Below are 17,904 nucleotides of genomic sequence, written 5' to 3' on the forward strand. Positions count from 1 at the left end.
CAAGAACTGTAATTAGAAAAGGATAAAGAGGAAGGTGAAAAGGAAATAGAAAGCAAGATTAGAATGATAAGCTGAATAAAAAAAAGAAAAAAAAACACAGGGTTTTTTTAGGATGACAGAAAGACAAAAAGGTATATAGAGGAAAAAATGTATGGTTGATGAAGAGACTACAAAATGAAAAGGAGAGGGTACCTAAACAGATACGGAAAATTAGAGATGGAGGGGGTGAAAAAGAATGAAAAAAATTAAGAACATGAAGGATTAGCAGGGATAATTGAAAAAATCAGACAGGAAAATAACAAAATATGGTCCAAAGAAAGCAAGAGAAAGGATAGAGAAAAATAAAAAAAAATAAGTAGTTACTATACTTAGGTTCAGATATTCACTTCATTATACAAATTAAAAGGCAAGGGTGAACCAACAAGCTAAACTGTAAAGCAATATCCAACTGAAAACTTATAAGAAAGATTAAATCCTGAGGTGACATTGCTCGACGTGGGGTGCCTTTAGAACACAGAAGTTATGCCTGAGAAATCTGAGTTCTCATTTTCTTTTTCTACAGATACACCATAGAAAACTTTATTTTTATACTAAACCATACTCTAATGCAAGAGTTCCCCTACACCTACATGGGCTATATTTGTATGCCAATCAGCTGAACCTGTCCATCGGTCTTCGTGGAATTCAATAAAAAATCTTTATTACCTTAAAAAAAAAAAAAAAAAAAAAAAAAAAAAAAAGAAACTATTCACCAATCCATTTTCAGGAGTATTCACTTTTCCAAAAAGATTGTAGTAACTGACAAAACAAGATATACAATTACCCCGTTGAAGTTAATGGTAACCTCACCACCCAATAGGTAGTCTAGTAAGTTCTTTTATGCATGCGCACGGTATTAGTTTAAGGTTAGGTTAAGGGAAAGGTAGGTTAGTATGGATCCTTGTTAAAATATTGAAGGGTGGGTAAGTGTATCAGGGCTCGATGCCCAAGGTCAGGTTAGATTAAAGGAAATATTGGCTAGCCTGCATCTGGGTTGAAATAGGGAACAATGGAAGCCCCCAGCCCCTCATGTGCTGTACTGACCCAGTCACCAGGTGTTCCAACAAAGACACACTCACACCAGTGTTGAGCAAGGCCTGCCCCTGGCATGCTCCTACCTGTACCTTCAAGACAGGTACTTTGAGTCACTGAAGAAAGGACTACCACGAGAATATCCCCCTTGACACCAACATCATTTGCGAGAAGGCATGACAACTCTACCAGCACTTTTCGAATGTTACAGACTGCACAGCTAATTCATCATCATCATCATCTTTAACGTTGATTCATCACTGGTGAGTACCAGCATGATTTGATCTATTATTACAGGTACAGTATTATAATAATAATTATTATTTTCTAATATCATTATTTGAAAATTAGTACTGTAAATCATTATTTTACCATAAAAAAAGTATACTTAACCCTCTTACGCCGACTGGACGTATTTTACGTCGACATTTTTTGTCTCTCGTGTGCCGACTGGACGTATTTTATGTCTACTAACAAAATTTTTTTTTTAAATTCGCGTAAAAATACTTATAGGCCTACCAGCCTAAAACTTTTGAATCACGCACCTTGGGGGATGCTGGGAGTTCACGGATCAAGGTGTTGTTTTGTTTACAATCGTTACGCAGGCGCGCAAGCGCGAATTTTTTTCTTGCTGCACTAAAAAGTATCTGACACATCTCGGAAATTATTTCGTCCCGTTACATGAAGTATTATATATGAAAATGTGCGCATTTTTATGTAGAATACAACAATAAAATACTCATGATTGTAGCTTTTATCAGTTTTGAGATATTTTCATATAAATAACCATAATTGCCAAAATTTCAACCTTCGGTCAACTTTGACTCTACTGAAATGGTCGAAAAACGCAATTGTAAGCTAAAACTCTTATATTTTAGTAATATTCAATCATTTACCTTAATTTTGCAACTAATTGGAAGTCTCTAGCACAATATTTTTGATTTAATGGTGAATTTATGAAAAAACTTTTTCCTTACGTCCGCGCGGTAACTCTTCCGAAAAAAATCATACATGCGATTGTGGTAATGTTTGCACCATTTTAAAATTAGCCGTTATATAAAGTTTTATATATGGAAATGTGCGCAATTTCATGCACAATACAAACTAAAAACAACCCCATGGTTGTTAGCTTTTATCAGTTTTGAGATATTTTCATATAAATAACGATAATTGCCAAAATTTCAACCTTCGGTCAACTTTGACTCTACCGAAATGGTAGAAAAACGCAATTGTAAGCTAAAATGCTTATATTCTAGTAATATTCAAGCATTTACCTTCATTTTGCAACAAATTGGAAGTCTCTAGCACAATATTTCAATTTATGGTGAATTTATGAAAAAAATAACATTTTCTTTACGTCCGCGCGGTAACTCTTCCGAAAAAATCATACGTGCGATTGTGGTAATGTTTGCACCATTTTAAATTAGCCGTTACATAAAGTTTTATATATGAAAATGTGCGCAATTTCATGTAGAATACAACAAGAAATAATTGAAGATTGTAGCTTTTCTCATTATTGAAATATTTGCATATAAATCACGATAAATAGAAAAAAAACCACATTGTCAAATTTGACTCTACCGAAATGGTCGAAAAACGCAATATTAAGCTAAAACTCTTACAGTCTAGTAATATTCAGTCATTTATCTTCATCTTGAAATAAATTCGAAGTCTCTAGCAAAATATTTAGATTTATGGTGAATTTAAAAAAAAATCTTTCCTTCCCTCCGCGTGCGGATTCTCCGCCACAAATCTCTGAAATGCGTACATCCCATTCTCAGAATATTTGCTCCATTTCATATTAGGCATTTCATAGAGTTTTATATATGAAAATGTGCGCAATTTCATGTAGAATAAAACGAAAAATATTTGAAGGTTGTAGTTTTTCTTATTTCCGAAATAATTGCATATAAAAAATATATATATAAAAAAATTCGACATTCGGTCAACTTTAACTTGTCAGATATGGTCGAAAACTGCAATTGTAAGCTAATACTCTTACAGTATAGTAATATTCAATCATTTGTCTTCATTTTGAAAGAAATTGGAAGTCTCTAGGACAATATTTAGGTTTATGGTGAATTTTTGAAAAAAATATTTGTTTACGTCCGCGCGTTACGAATTCATGCATTATTTTGTGATAATATTTTCCTCTGTGTTGCTTTTATCGTTTTACAATGTGTTATATACCAAAATGATCGCAATTTAGTGTACATTACAACGAAAATAAAAGTAACTTGTTACCTTTAACCGTTTTGCGCACAGCGCGATTTGAATACAATTATATATGAAATTTCGTTTTTGCGCTATCATATATCGCATTATTTATATATGATAATGATAATTTTTTTCATTTCTGATGGTTGCATACTAAACTTCAGGCAATGACAAAAAAAGGAGCCAAAAATGAACTCTTAATCTTGAAAACTAAGCGCGCTGTGATTTTTTGAAAAAAATATTTTTTCCGCTTCCGCGCTCACTCCGAAACCCCTCCGGCATACGGGAGACAATTTTTTATTTACCGCTCCGGCATAAGAGGGTTATATAACTATGAAAATATGAAAATACAGAATATTGAGATACAAAAAAAATCTCCAAATAGGTGAATTTCCCATGAATAATTTGGAGATTTATTGAGTACTGTACTAGTAGTAAATTAACATTTCAGAAATATCAATCAAGAAATAATTAAGACCGGTATTTTCCATTTTTCCTACAAGAATACATATTCTACAAGAATAGATATGACATGAACACAAATGAAAACTGTACCTGAAAATGATGATCATTATTTACAAATTATATGGTAAACAATCTAGTACCAGAGAACCAATTGTGACAAATCTACCAAATCAGTAACATAACTTTGAACACTAAAGAGAGTATTTAATATCTAATGTATCGGCATACCTTTACTATTAGCTGTACAAAAGTAACGAAGTGATGAAAACTATAATTAACGTACACCTCAGATACTAAAAATCTTTGGTAGATAAATTGTATCTCCTATTTCTTATTCAAGTGTCAATGAACAGTGCTACATTATAATTAATCATTTCTTTACTGTCTCAGTTATATAAACTTGGTATTCTTCAAAACCCAGTAAGCTAACCGATACTGAAAAGTCATATAAACTTGTTCTTAAAGATAATAAAATTAGTTTATAGGAAGGCTTTAAAAAAAAGGGTAGTTATCTAAAATCAGGATTTATTAGCTGGCCCCAGTAAATGCAAAGCAGTAAAAAAAAAATATCTGGAAATAAACTTTTGGCATGGGTTGATTCTTTGAAAGTTAGCTACATTATTAAAAAAGGCTTCAATGACACACCTAGAAAATTAAAACAGACCTAAATCTTTCAAGAATCATCACATAAAACAAATTCATAACATGTTAATGGCTTACTGTTGTATATTATTACAATCTGTTAAGTTACTATTTAGTACTAATTAACTTCATTTAAAGACCAAACTGTGTAACCCCCTTCTTGAGAACAGAGCACACAACCCTGAATAGATCCTCTAAACTTGGAAATCAAGCTACAACAGCTAAAACTACTTTTGATGCTCCAATAGGCAAATAATTTATGTTCTTTTACAAAGATTGTGGAATACTATACAGCACCTGCAGTTAATACCAAAATGTAAATCTATACTGCTTTTTTTATGTTACAAGAGTTTTGTAAAAATATGTTATGTACTTGTTAAGAAGTAAATGTAAAATATTTAGTATGATGCTGTACAGGAATCAATCCAATAACAGTACAGTATATTAGTCAGGATGAAAATCTGCATACACAATGATGCCAAGCTGCAAATACAAGAAAGCAAATGTAATGTATCATTTGCTTTGCATAAGAACCCTATATATCAGGCTATGCTACAATATATACTTCATAAAAAAATATCATTTATCTTTCAAATAAGTATTATGAGTTTATTAAATAATAAGCATGTAGACACTATTTGACTATCAATATATTCTCATAAAATATATTATGCTATTATATACATTTTACACAATTGACTAAGTTGATTGCTCAGAGTTAACCTTTGGGATAACAAGTAAAGAAAGATGTAAGTTTAGCATTTGTTTAACTTAGAGCTGATGATGATAATCAGTCTCTTTGTTCGCAGAAGAGTATTCTGGAGGTAGACAATGGTATATTAGATCTTTGATTTCTTGGAGGAGTAATAAAATCAGCACTTGATATCCTTGGCACAGATGATGGACGAAAGCTAATTGAGGCTTGAGAAGGTGTCGCCCAGCTGAAATATAAACAGAAATTTTAGTATCATGAGTGATTACAAAAGTGCAATACATAAAATGGAATACATACAAAAAAATTCACTTACACAAGAATTACAATACCAAGACAGCAAAGAATTTCTCTTTCATGAAAAGAAAATTAACGATTAAAGAAAGCTTCAACAAACAGATATGGATCACTAAAATGATATATGACTACACAGGAAATTATTAATATTACAACTATTGAATGACTGATATTACAGACAAATGACAATTCAACCACAGCATAAGTAGGTATGTTTTAAATGCTAAAATACACCATATATACTTGTTTTTAAACTGGGATCTAGATTCAGTGGTCATCCCACATTTATTTCTAAACAGACTAAACAGAAATTCCCTTGAGTAATATACTGAACTTTAACCTATGGATATGTCCACTACTTGTTGAACAGTCACTCCAGCAGGGGGTCCAGGACACAATGAAAAAATTAATATTTTTTCAATTGCAGAAAAAAATATATATACAATTTTACTCTGTACTGAATTTAAAGCAATAAAAAAATATTTAAAATATTTTATATATTTACTAATACTTACTTTGTGCAGGAATATGCAAATACTATTAAATGTACTGCATTGAATTGGGTATCCCAGTATGGTAAAGATAACTTTTGCTTCATTTCCAGAGCTCAGACCAGTTCACAAGGAATAGATACTAGAGAGTCTTACTGTCATCCTAACTGATTCTCCTTGATCCCAAAACTTGTTAGTCTGTGTTATTAAAGGCTCTATACATACACATCTCATATTTGAACACCAAAGTCTAGATATATCTTATTCTGACCAAGCATCCTTACAAGCCCTCGCCTTGCCTGATCTAACTTCCATGACTGCTTTTCTTCCAGTCTGTGCTTCACCAAAAGGCTTCTATTCAGAGATCTGCAGATCAATTAGCATTTCATCAAACCTTGATTTTGTGGTCAAGATAAACTTCAAAACATCAAGAGCAAGATACTGGTCAGCTTTCAATTATTTTGTTTGTGGCCCAAGTGATCAATAAAAGGGATCGTCAGCTTTGTCATGCTAGGGCCACATTTATATACTAGCACAAGACCATAGACTTCAGGAAGTACACATTAAAGCCTTTCCAATCTATAGTCTGAAAGACTATATACTGGAAAGCATATTACCATGATACCTCTCAGTCTGGATTAGAGTAGCAATCCTTAGAGGCTATGATACAGCAACTAAAGAGGGGACAGCTCCACTAAAGGTTACACTTCAGATGATTTGGAGTCTGGAACCTGGACTGTAAGAAGCTTATTGATAAAAAAATTAAGGATTACATACAATTGACATTAAAACAAGAGAAAGATGCAGTTAATATTCAACTTGAAAATAAGCATTTGGTGATGAAGGGATCCCAGTCTTATTTCTAATTTTTGAATCATTAAACTTCTGCAAAGACAGAAAGAACATAAACATAATACTGGAATAATGACAAAACAAAATGCCTTGCCTGAAAAAGAGAGAGAGAGAGATTTATTGCTCTAAGTCCTCGCTTACTGTTTATCTTGGAACATCATTAAACATACCTATTTCTCTGTTCCTCAGAAAATGAATTCATCAGATGGATCCACTGGCAAACATGTGGGTAAACGTTCTCATCTACATCTATTGATTCTATAGCAGCTAACACATCAGCATCAATCTTGCTAGCCTCAGGACTGGAACAAAAAAGTATAAATCATCCACATACCTAAGATATTACAATTACAGTTTACCCTTGCAATTGAGTCACTTCTAGAATAATATAGTAATGGTCAAAAGCATTAGTTCCAAAGTGTATTGAAATCTATTGAAATCAAAGTAAAAAAAAAAAAGTAAAAGAAAGTTGGAATGACAGGTAACAAGAGGTCTGAGGAATAAATCAAAAGTATACAGTAGAACTCAAAAGCAGCAGTGGACCAAGGGGACTCTGAGAAGAAATTTGCTGGGCATAATGTAAGCACCAAAACACAAAAGAATCCTTTCTCATTTAAGGTCAATAAAAGTTTCATTTAACTCTATATCATTAGTATAAGGTATATCTTTATGACCTCCCACTCTGGGTGTTTTTCATCATGTATAACGAATACTTAAATTTTAATGAACAAACATTTTTTTCAGTAGTTTATACTCATTTACATTCATTCCTAGCAGCAAGGTATTTTAATCAAAAGTTTTGCAAAGCACATAACTAGCATCACTTACTGGGGATGAGTAAACCTAAACTCTTCTACGAAAACCTTTTTATAAAAGCAGGGAAAAAGAAAACTGTCATATTACTAAAACTTCACCGTAGCTGACAAATAACTTACCCACTGATATACACTTTTACACCTTCCTCTGGTGTGAGCATGTTATCCTCAAAAGATGAAGTTGCTGAAACAAAGCTAGCGCTATCATCATTTTCTTCTTCATCCAGTTTTTCCTGAACTCCTTCTACCTTATTATATACACCACTCCCAACAGTCAAAGTGGCTTTAATAACTTTTTCTCCATGTTCTTCGAAGGTTAACTGCTTAACTATAGTTTCTGAATAGTTTCTATTACTTATTTCATTCTTATTAGTTTCCCACTTTTTACTATCACTGAATAATGTCTCATGAAGAAAATTAAAAGCTTTGTCATATTTCCGGTTATTAACAGGGGTCTCATTTACAGGAGCCATCTCATCTTTAAAATCCCAACAGCATGTGCAGTCACCCAACTGTAGTAAGTGCATTCTCAAATTATTACTATTATCATCAGATGACATGTCAGAGCTGCAATTATTATAAGCAACAGTAAGAGCCTTTTCAAGAGCACGTATAACACAACTAATGTGATTAGCGTCATTTCTTTTCTCTTGATTTCTTTTGGGCTCAATGTCTGTAAATTCCTCATCTGAGGAATCAACATTCATAAAATTTAAGTTGGATACTACTACTTTCAGTGTTTCTGCAAGGATGCATAAGTCAGAAGGCATTGAATTTTGCTTTACAAATTCTGTAGCTTTGAATGCTAAAAGAATATGGATAAACCCACAATCTAAATCCAGTTTGAGATCATTTGTAAAGAATTTCGTAACCACGTTTCTTAGACAAAGAATTTCTGGTTTCAGCTTTGTCCTAACTGTTCTTCCTACAGAAAGATTTGTAATGGTGCTGCACTGAAGTTCTTTGGCCAAATCCAATAAGATATCAGCTAGTCTTGAGGCTGACACATGAATGGATTTTGTGACATAAGAAGCACATCGATCATCTGAATCTTGGTAGCATGATCTGTCGACAGCATCCTCACCACTGCCCTGTAGTTTTTCTTGCTGTCTCCATGACTCCAAAAACTTGCTGTGAAATTAAATTCAGTGAAATTATATGTGGTATTAATTTTAATGATCTTTACTGTTTAGTACCGTATAAAAAGCATTAATGTAACAAACAAACATATCTCCCTACTATATCACTTTTATGAAAAGGAGGCAAATATTAAAGAGAATATTTAAGAAGGTAACAACAGTTTTATACTTGTTTTTATATAGGAACATCCAATGATGTCATAAGAACATGGGTCATATATAAACAGCTCAGTAATACCTCCCACTACAATGAGTTGAAAAATTATCTAAGTCAAATAACCCCTTTAAAAAAACCTAGAAACCCAATAAACCCATATAAGCAACCCCATCATGTTGCTGGCATATGTACAATAAGTTGTTCAATAGTTCAAACATTTTGATGTTTTCTTTATACCTAGCAAATATAGAGATCTGGCATGTTGATAGTATTTCATTCCTGGAGCATTACCATTGGCATGGGTTAAAATCCACACTTTACTGTGAATGACTGTCGATACCAGTCCGATTTCAGGGAACTGAAATGTTGTGAATGACTGTCGATACCAGTCCGATTTCAGGGAACTGAAATGTTGTGTACTATAACATTGTTTTTAAATATTTTACCTTTAAAATGGTTCTATTCTGTGTACACATAATACTACTATATACAGTGGTGCCTCGAGATACGAAAGGCTCAACTTACGAAAAACTCGAGATACGAAAGCTAACACGAAAAACTTAACGGCTCTACATACAAAAAGTTTTCAAGATACGAAAGGTTTCTGTAAAGTCCGAGATTCGCCCGAACCACCGATAACAATTTTGAAACTCGCGCGCCACCAACTGAGTAGACTCGCCACCATCCTCCTGCTCTCCCATTGGTTCCTGATGCTAGTCACCGCCATGAGATCCTTCTCTCCTATTGGTCAGCATCCCTCCCATGATGCATCTATGTAGCAACGTGCTTCTTCGGCCACTGCACGGCATCATCTGTATCGTACGCATGCAGTATTCATTCGGTCTAACGATTTCGTTTATTAACGTAAATTCGTTAGTGATTTCGTTGCAGTATACGTACTTTATCGTGTTGTATGAAAACTTTACTCTACTTATACGTAAATTACGTACAGTATAACGTAGTCATGGGTCCCAAGAAAGTTGAAATTCACGGAAAGAAGTGAATGCTCTCTTTGGAGACAAAGATGGAGATTATCAAGAAGTATGAAGCTGGTGTGCGATAGTGTGTGATCGCCAAGGAATACGGCCGAAATCCGTCGACAATAGGCACCACCCTTAAGCAGAAGGATGTCATCAAAGCAGCTACACCTTCCAAGGGCATCACTATTTTGTCCAGCAAGAGGACCCACGTGCACGACGAGGTGGAACGACTGCTTCTTGTCTGGATAAAAGACAAAGAAATCGCTGGCGACACGATAACGGAGACGGCAATCTCCCACAAGGCCAGCGCTATTTTCGGCGATTTGATTGCCCAGGCGGATGACGACGGAGGAGAAGGGACATCAACGCCAACCCCAGAGTTCAAGGCTTCGCATGGGTGGTTCAAGAAATTCCGTAAACGGACTGGTATCCATTCGGTGGTGTGGCATGGGGAGGCTGCCAGCTCGGACACGAAAGCGGCCGAAACCTTTAAAAAGACGTTCGACGAGATGATGACCAAGGAAGGCTACAGTTCTCAGCAAGTCTTCAACTGTGATGAGACTGGCCTTTTTTGGAAAAAAATGCCTTGTCGGACGTACATCACGGAGGAAGAAAAGAAGCTACCCGGGCATAAGCCTATGAAAGACAGGCTTACGCTCGCACTTTGTTCAAACGCCAGTGGGGATTGCAAGGTGAAGCCCCTACTGGTGTAACATTCCGAGACTCCTCGAGCCTTCAAGGCCCACAAAGTGCTTAAGGAGAAGCTTCCAGTGATGTGGAGGGCTAATGCGAAAGCCTGAGTAATGAGGCTTTTGTTCACGGAGTGGGTAAATCTGTGTTTTGGCCCGACAGTGAAGAAATTTTTGGAAGAGAAGCGCCTCCCTCTGAAATGTCTGCTGGTGTTGGACAATGCCCCTCCCCACCCTCCTGGCCTTGAGGAAGATATCCTAGCGGAGTATTCCTTCATCAAGATTCTTTATCTTCCGCCAAACACCACCCCTCTCCTCCAGCCCATGGACCAGCAAGTGATATCGAACTTTAAGAAGCTCTATACGAAACATCTTTTCAAGAGATGTTTCGACATCACCGATACCACAAACCTCACCTTGCGTGAATTTTGGAAGGAGCATTTCAACTTCGTCATATGCATCCGACTCATCGACCAAGCTTGGCAGGAGGTTTCGAGGTGAACCTTGAATTCCTCGTGGAGGAAACTCTGGCCTGATGCCGTATCCGCCCGAGACTTCGAGGGATTCGACGTGGGCGAAGCTGGTGGTGCAGATTCAGAAACAGTTGATGATCCTGAAACTGTTTTGGAACCAGATCTTTACGAGATCGTGGCACTCGGCAAGTCCATGGGGCTGGTCGTCGACAAAGACGACATCAACGACCTTCTCGAGTAGCACCAAGAGGAGCTTACGACGGATGACCTGAAGAAGTTGGAGGCCATGCAACATAACGTCGTTCAAGAGGAGTTCTCTAGCAGCAGTGAGGAGGAGGAGGACAACCCTACGACAACTGCAGAAATTAAGGATGTTCTAGCCGCTTTTCATAAAGTGCAATCGTTTGTAGAAAAAAAAAGACACCCCGAAAAGGCTCACACAGGTCGTATGCTTGCGCAGTTCGATGACGTTTGCCTGAGTCGTTTCAGGAACATTGTGAAAAGTAGGCAGAGGCAATCATCCTTGGATAGTTATTTATTAGTATTAGCAGGAGTAAGTTGAAAGTGGTAATGAAGTTGAAATTTTGTATAAAAAAAAAACAACAACAACTATACGTATATGTAAAGTATAAAAAAGTAAAAATGTTATTGTCATGATACAATAAAGTTTGTTCATACTTACCTGGCAGATATATATAATTAAGTACCCACCCACCTCCCCTCAGGGGGCAGTGGTATGAAAAATCTGAATAGAAAATGGAAATGGTTCCTGATATCCGCCTCCCAGCGGCGGGAATGGGTACTAACCACCTGCCCGCCCACTGCGTGTGCCGGGAGTTTTGAAATTCTGTCGGACTTCGGAGAATACAGCTATATATATATCTGCCAGGTAAGTATGAACAAACTTTATTGTATCATGACAATAACATTTTGTTCATGAAACTTACCCGTCAGATATATATATAGCTGAATCCCACCACTGGAGGTGGGAAGGGACAGAATAGAAGGATTTTAGGAAACAAATTACATGCAGATGATTGACATCTTGGTTCCTTACCTGTTAGCATAGCTGACTTCGTGATTACTGTCACTCAAGTCTGCTTCTGCTTTACTAGAGTCTCCAGCAAGGACGTGACCTGTATAGCTGGTGAGTTCTAGATGATCTGTCAACGGAAGCGTGACCACAATGTGACTAGACCATATTGACCATACTGTGGGGGCAACGAAGCTAAAAACCACCACCTGACCTAACCTATCAAAGTTAGTCTCATAACTTCTAGGCTAAAGAGAGGGAAAGCGCCTCAAACGACCGACCCTCCAAAGTTAAAAGCACACCTATCCCTTTTCTATAGGATAGGATTCGTGCTGCTTCCTGCCCCCAATAATATTTCTACGGATATGTATGGTCCTAGCGACTCACAGATCTCATATGCCGTCTTCACATCCCGCTGGGAGTGTGAAGCGAACACAGAGTTGCTTCGCTAAAACGTGGCACTCAGGATGTTACTGAGAGTCATGTTCTATTGAAATGCTTCCGAGGCCGCGCCCTCACCTCGTGAGCATTCAGTTTAAAAGATTTCAAATCTTTGTTCAAACACAATGAAATAGCCTCTTTAAAAGAGCTCCTTAACTATAACGCCAGGGCGTTCTTGGATATGGGCAAGTCTGGTCTTTTTACAGAACACCGCAGATTGTCCGACTGACCTCGACTTTCTATAGTTTTATCAAGATAAAACTTGAGAGCCCCGACAGGGCACAGGACTCGCTATTGCACTTGCCCAATAATTTGTGCCATCCCCTTGATCTCCAAGCCTCTGGGTCAAGGGTTAGACAGGTTTTCGTTCTTAGCAAGAACGGAAGGCTTAGAGGACACACCGCATTATGTCCTTTAAAGCCAAAACCTCTGATGATGGCTAAAACCTCACTAACCCTCTTTGCCGTAGCTAGAGTGGTTAGAAAGTTAGTCTTTCTGGTCACGTGTATTAAGTTCGCAGAAAGGATAGGTTTGAAATGCTTTTGACATCAGAAACTTCAGACTACGTCTAAGTTCCATGCCGGAACCTTCGATCTAGACAATTTCAAGATTTCCACAGACCTCAAAGATCGTGAAGGGCTTTGTTGTTTGACAGATCCGACTCTCTGAGCCTAGAGGCCGTCAACAACATATTTCCATATTCTACAATAGTTAGGACTGCTAGCTTATCTCATACTTCAGACGGAAAGATAAGACCATAAAGTAATTCACAGAGGTCGAAGTGGAGGAACAGTCATTTTTCCTGCACTATCTCCAGAAACGGCCCTCTCCGATTGGTACATTGCAAAATAGGCAGCACTGCTTTGCCTTGGCCATGAGACTTGCCATTAATCTTGAAGATCTTATCGCTTCTCGACAGTCTGAACGCATTCAGACTCAGAGTGGAGAGATTATTAGATACTTCACTAAGTAATGATGTTAGATTAGACCGATTCTCTCGGGAAGGGTCTTTGGACAATTCTCTCTGAATTACATGACCTCTGTGAATCCAGCCTCTCGAAGGCCAACATGGTGGCGACTATTGCTAATTCTCTCGGATCGTGAATAAGGGAGCAACTTAGAGGAAGCTCCTTCGTCTTCAATATTACGAAAAACTTTACGAAAGGACGCCCTCAGAGTCTCCCCAACTTTCTACATATCTAAGTGAGGATTACTCAGACGTCAGTAGTTGCTGCCTTCGATCGAGAAGATCCGCACGGACGTGCATTTGTTTAACGAACCTCTTGAGGGTCGTTACGTTCCGTGCCCAAGCCCATAACCAACTCTCTCTTCTTGAGATATGAGAGAGCTGAGAAATTATCTGAGATGATTTGGACCACTCGGTCAAAACTCACTCTTCGAGGAACTGGAGAGCCAACCAATTTGGCTTCCAATTCTTTTAGACTATGTGCCAGGACATCTGTACCTCTGTTCGGATGCCTGGCAGCCTCTCGCTATCACCTGAGGTGATCCTCAAGCCGTTGAGAGATGTTTAGAATTATTTCTAGATCTTTGATGTTATTTCAATTTCTCCATTAGGAAAAACTGTAGAGGTCTGAATTGCAGTCTATTCAGGGAAAACAAGCTTCTCCAGTGAGGAAATGGTCCCCAGCAAACTCATCCATTCCCTCACTCACCATGCTTCCTTCCCTAATAAGGCTGCGCTTTGCATAAGCAGGAGAGCATTATTATAGTGCTATACCGCGGTAGACTCGTACAGAATTCTGTTACAGTGCGGTAACCAGCGCAGAACAGGTCTAAGAGATATCTCTGTTGAAAATTTCTTAGTAAAAGGAAGTCGTGTTTATTCATGATTACTAGAAATCCCCTCAACCCGAGGCTAAAGTCCATGATTGTAGGGCAGAGATACGGTTCGTCAATCAATCCCGCGGGAGAGAGAGACGTACCCGACCGCATACAACAGCGAGCTACCTGATACTGAGTTAGTGACAGACTGACAGTTACAGCAGCTTACGTTCACCTTCTCACAGTATTATGCCGGGTTGCCAGCTATTCTATTCTACTAAGGAATAGATTTTCCACTATTTGAACAGAAACTCTCAAGTTGGCATATTTAAGCGAAACAGAATTCGCTAAATACAGAAGCTGATTTTGTGTTGTCGTAACACTATGCTTAATTAACCAAATGTTAAATCGGAAACTCCTGGAAAGTTGCCGGGAGTACCGATTAAGTATACTGCGTCATCCACAATGACAGCAGCCTGTCTTCTATCGTCGTCTCGCACTATTCTGCCTGAGTTACCAGCTACTCTATTCTACGAAGGAATAGGTTTGTTACTATTATCGATCAGGAGGAAATTCTCAAGCAGGCATATTTAAGCGAAACATAATTCGCTAGATGCAGACGCTAAGTTGGTTTTGTTGTAACAATATCTTTTAGCATTGTCCTTACAGCGGAAACTCCTGGAAGTTTGCAGGAAGGACCGATTAAATACACTTACTATAACAGTTCTTTCAGTTGCCATCTGTAGAGGTAACTACGATATGCGTATATGACTTGAACCCTACATTAGTAATATGACGCAAAGATAAAATACGTGAGTATTGTAGTCACTTGATCATCTAATTCTCTACTACATTTTTTCCTCGACGAGGAAAAGGGAGAGAATGGAAATCGACTGTCTTCGTTCTCTTTGCCAAGAGAAAGAATTAATATTATTCGAATGGAGATCCTCAAGTGTGAACCGAGGATCGAAAAGGACAGTTCAAGCTTCTTATGATATTGGACATAAGACTTCATGGACGTAGTCTACAAGTCTTTTTCCTGGATGAGCCTCCAACTAATGAATGAGAGCTCTTTCGAATTTTGATAATGAGAGCTTATCCGCTTATGCGATAAAATGTTATTAAGATCTTTGGCAATGAGAACTAACCCATTTACATGACAGAAAGTAATCCAGGAATTCAAGCATATAGTCTTCCCGATTCCTGCAGAAATCGAGGAAGGGGCAGGATTCCTGATCAGAGACTGGGCTTACGACAGGTAGGACCTTAATGTTCCCCTTCGGCAGCGCAGTCCCGAAAGCAGACGAGGCGTTTTATGATACCGAAATCTCCTTACATTTTTTCTGGAATTCATCAAGTCATGGATTCTATTGAACGCTGCCTTCGTAGAAAGCGAAGTAGACATCTTGACGAGACCAAACTCCTTCCTCTTCTTCGACGACGCCCTCTTGAAGAGCGTTCTTGCAGGAATCCTGCCGAACGTCTTGATGCATAGGACGCCTATCGTTCTGAAGAACGTCCTGACAAGTGCTCCGCCGAGCGACATGACGTAAAGGATGCCGAGCGTCTTCAAAAGCGTCCTCGCTAGCGTCCCGGCGAGTGTCCAGATGTGTAAGACATCGAGCGTCTTCCAAAAAGCTTATCAATGTTTATGACGTCGAGTGTCTTCCAGAGCGTCCAGATGAGCGTCTCTTTGTGTAGGACGTTGAGCATCTGCAAAAGCTTCCTCACGTCTCAATGCGTAGGACGTTGAGCGTCTTCAAGAGACGTTCTCACGAGAGTCTTACCGAGCGTATTGGTGCATAGAACACCAAGGGTTCTGAACGGCATCTCAGAGAGAATCTTGTCGAGCGCCCTGATGCATGAAAGGCCACCCGAGAGGCGTCCTGGAGAGCCGCACGCTGCTCCTGAAGTGTGAGAGCACTATAAGAAGACGAAAGGCTATCGTCTTCAAGACGGCCTTAAAGGCCTTCGTTACCTTCTAACAAAGACGGTGGCCGCCTGTGCGACATCTTGCGTCTTTGTAATGCAAATGAACATATCCAGAAACGCGCTCAAAAAAGGAACGCCGAGCGTTCCGAAAGGCATCCTCGCGAGGTGTCTTGCCGATCGTCCTGATTGCATTCTTTGAGCTTCTTGAAGAGCGTCCCGAAGAGGAGAGCGACGAACATCATGGGAAGCGTCATAGTGAATGACGTGCATCAACACGAGTAACCTGAGAGGCTTCCTGACGAGGGGAGAGCCGCTCATGAAACGCGAGCGTCCTAAGCAGAAGTACGGTGATCGTCATCAGGACGAGTCTTAAGAACGTTCGCCACTCTTGACAAAAACGACGGCCGCCTGTGCGACATCTTGCGTCTTGTCACGTTCATCGACACTGCAGAAGGGCATTTAAAATGACGCCTGTGTGTTCTTGGGTATGAGGAATGCTTTGCCCTTCTCCTGTCGAAAACTAGGATAGTCTGTCCAGCGTAGCTGCCGAACCAGAGCCATCTCTGTCCGCTGACAGAGCGTCCCTTATGGGACGAGTAAGAGGCGTCTTGGCGAGTTGTTTGACTATGCTCTGATCTCCCCCGGCGTACTCCGTAGAGTTTATTTTTCTCCCACACTTTTTGGTCTCCCCCGTTTCTTTCGGTTGGGTCACTTGCTTCTTACCCGAGTGCCCCGATGGTTGGAGCAGGGGATGGCTGGCTCCGCCAGCCATTGGAGTGGAATAAACTAACATGGTAATTTGCTTTCCCAGTTCCCTCGTATCTCTACCGGCGGAGCGTTTGCTTCTTACCCAGACTCTCCGTTAGTAGTGACTTCAGGGGATTATTTAAGATTTTTATTGCAATGTATCTATTCTTAATTTTGAGTAACCTAGTTAACCTATTATTATTAGGACATCCTCCTCCGTTCTACGGCGGGTTTTTATGATATATATATCACCCTGGCTGGCTTAATTTTGCTTCTCCGGTGTACTACGGAGATTCCAGCCGATAGGAAAGCAAGCACGGTCTTTCCCTCACACGTAGAAATCGGAGGGATGTCACCTAATGATTATAATTACCTTTACTCCGGCATACAACGGAGTTTAGTAGTAATACTGTAAGTGCCTTGTTAATACTCATGTATCTTTCCACTTACAGGCTACGAACTGCCAGGAGGCTGGCTGCAACGCCATCCTCCAGGACCCGTGCGGTCATGAAGTCTGTCGCACCCATGCTCCGTGTGCTATGCCTCACGGAGGCCTCGTTGTGTGGCACCACGAAGCATGTTCCATCTGCTACGAGTTGGTCACGCAATTCTTGGACGGAGTAAGTATTTTCAACTGGGTTTACTCTTGTCCACTATGATTGATATGTAATAATAGCCTTAGATTTAAGCTTGCTTTGTAATATCTTGTTAGGTTGTCACCCGTTAGGACCTTGGGCGTAAGGCTTACAATTACCCTTTCTTCCAGGCTGCCGCCGTGAAGGAAGTCGCCCTGGCTACCCTGAAGGCATGGGTGGGCGGCTTTGGTAAGAACGCCCCCAAGGGACAGCCCTACATACTTGACAAGAAATTGGCTGTACAGATTTTCCCCGGGGGCAAGTCAACAGGCTATGTGGACCCTGCCGCGGCAGTTCCGGCGATAGCCTCAATTCAACAGCAGGTGGCGCA

At 39.1% G+C, this 17,904-nt stretch overlaps 1 protein-coding gene across 1 annotated transcript in view; it reads right to left on the reverse strand.

Moving 5' to 3' along the window:
* Positions 1–4,261: 4,261 nt before the first annotated feature.
* Positions 4,262–17,904, reverse strand: part of LOC135223533 (uncharacterized) — a 67,242-nt gene continuing 53,599 nt past the window's right edge. Inside the window, exons 10-12 of the mRNA XM_064262014.1 lie at positions 7,683–8,693; positions 6,918–7,049; positions 4,262–5,336 (exon numbers count right to left, since the gene is read on the reverse strand). Coding sequence (XP_064118084.1) covers positions 5,186–5,336; positions 6,918–7,049; positions 7,683–8,693 — 1,294 coding nt within the window. The 3' untranslated portion in view covers positions 4,262–5,185. The remainder of the gene's footprint in view (positions 5,337–6,917; positions 7,050–7,682; positions 8,694–17,904) is intronic.

This window comes from Macrobrachium nipponense, chromosome 20 (genome assembly GCF_015104395.2).
Source record: "Macrobrachium nipponense isolate FS-2020 chromosome 20, ASM1510439v2, whole genome shotgun sequence".
NCBI classification, from domain to species: Eukaryota; Metazoa; Arthropoda; class Malacostraca; order Decapoda; family Palaemonidae; genus Macrobrachium; species Macrobrachium nipponense.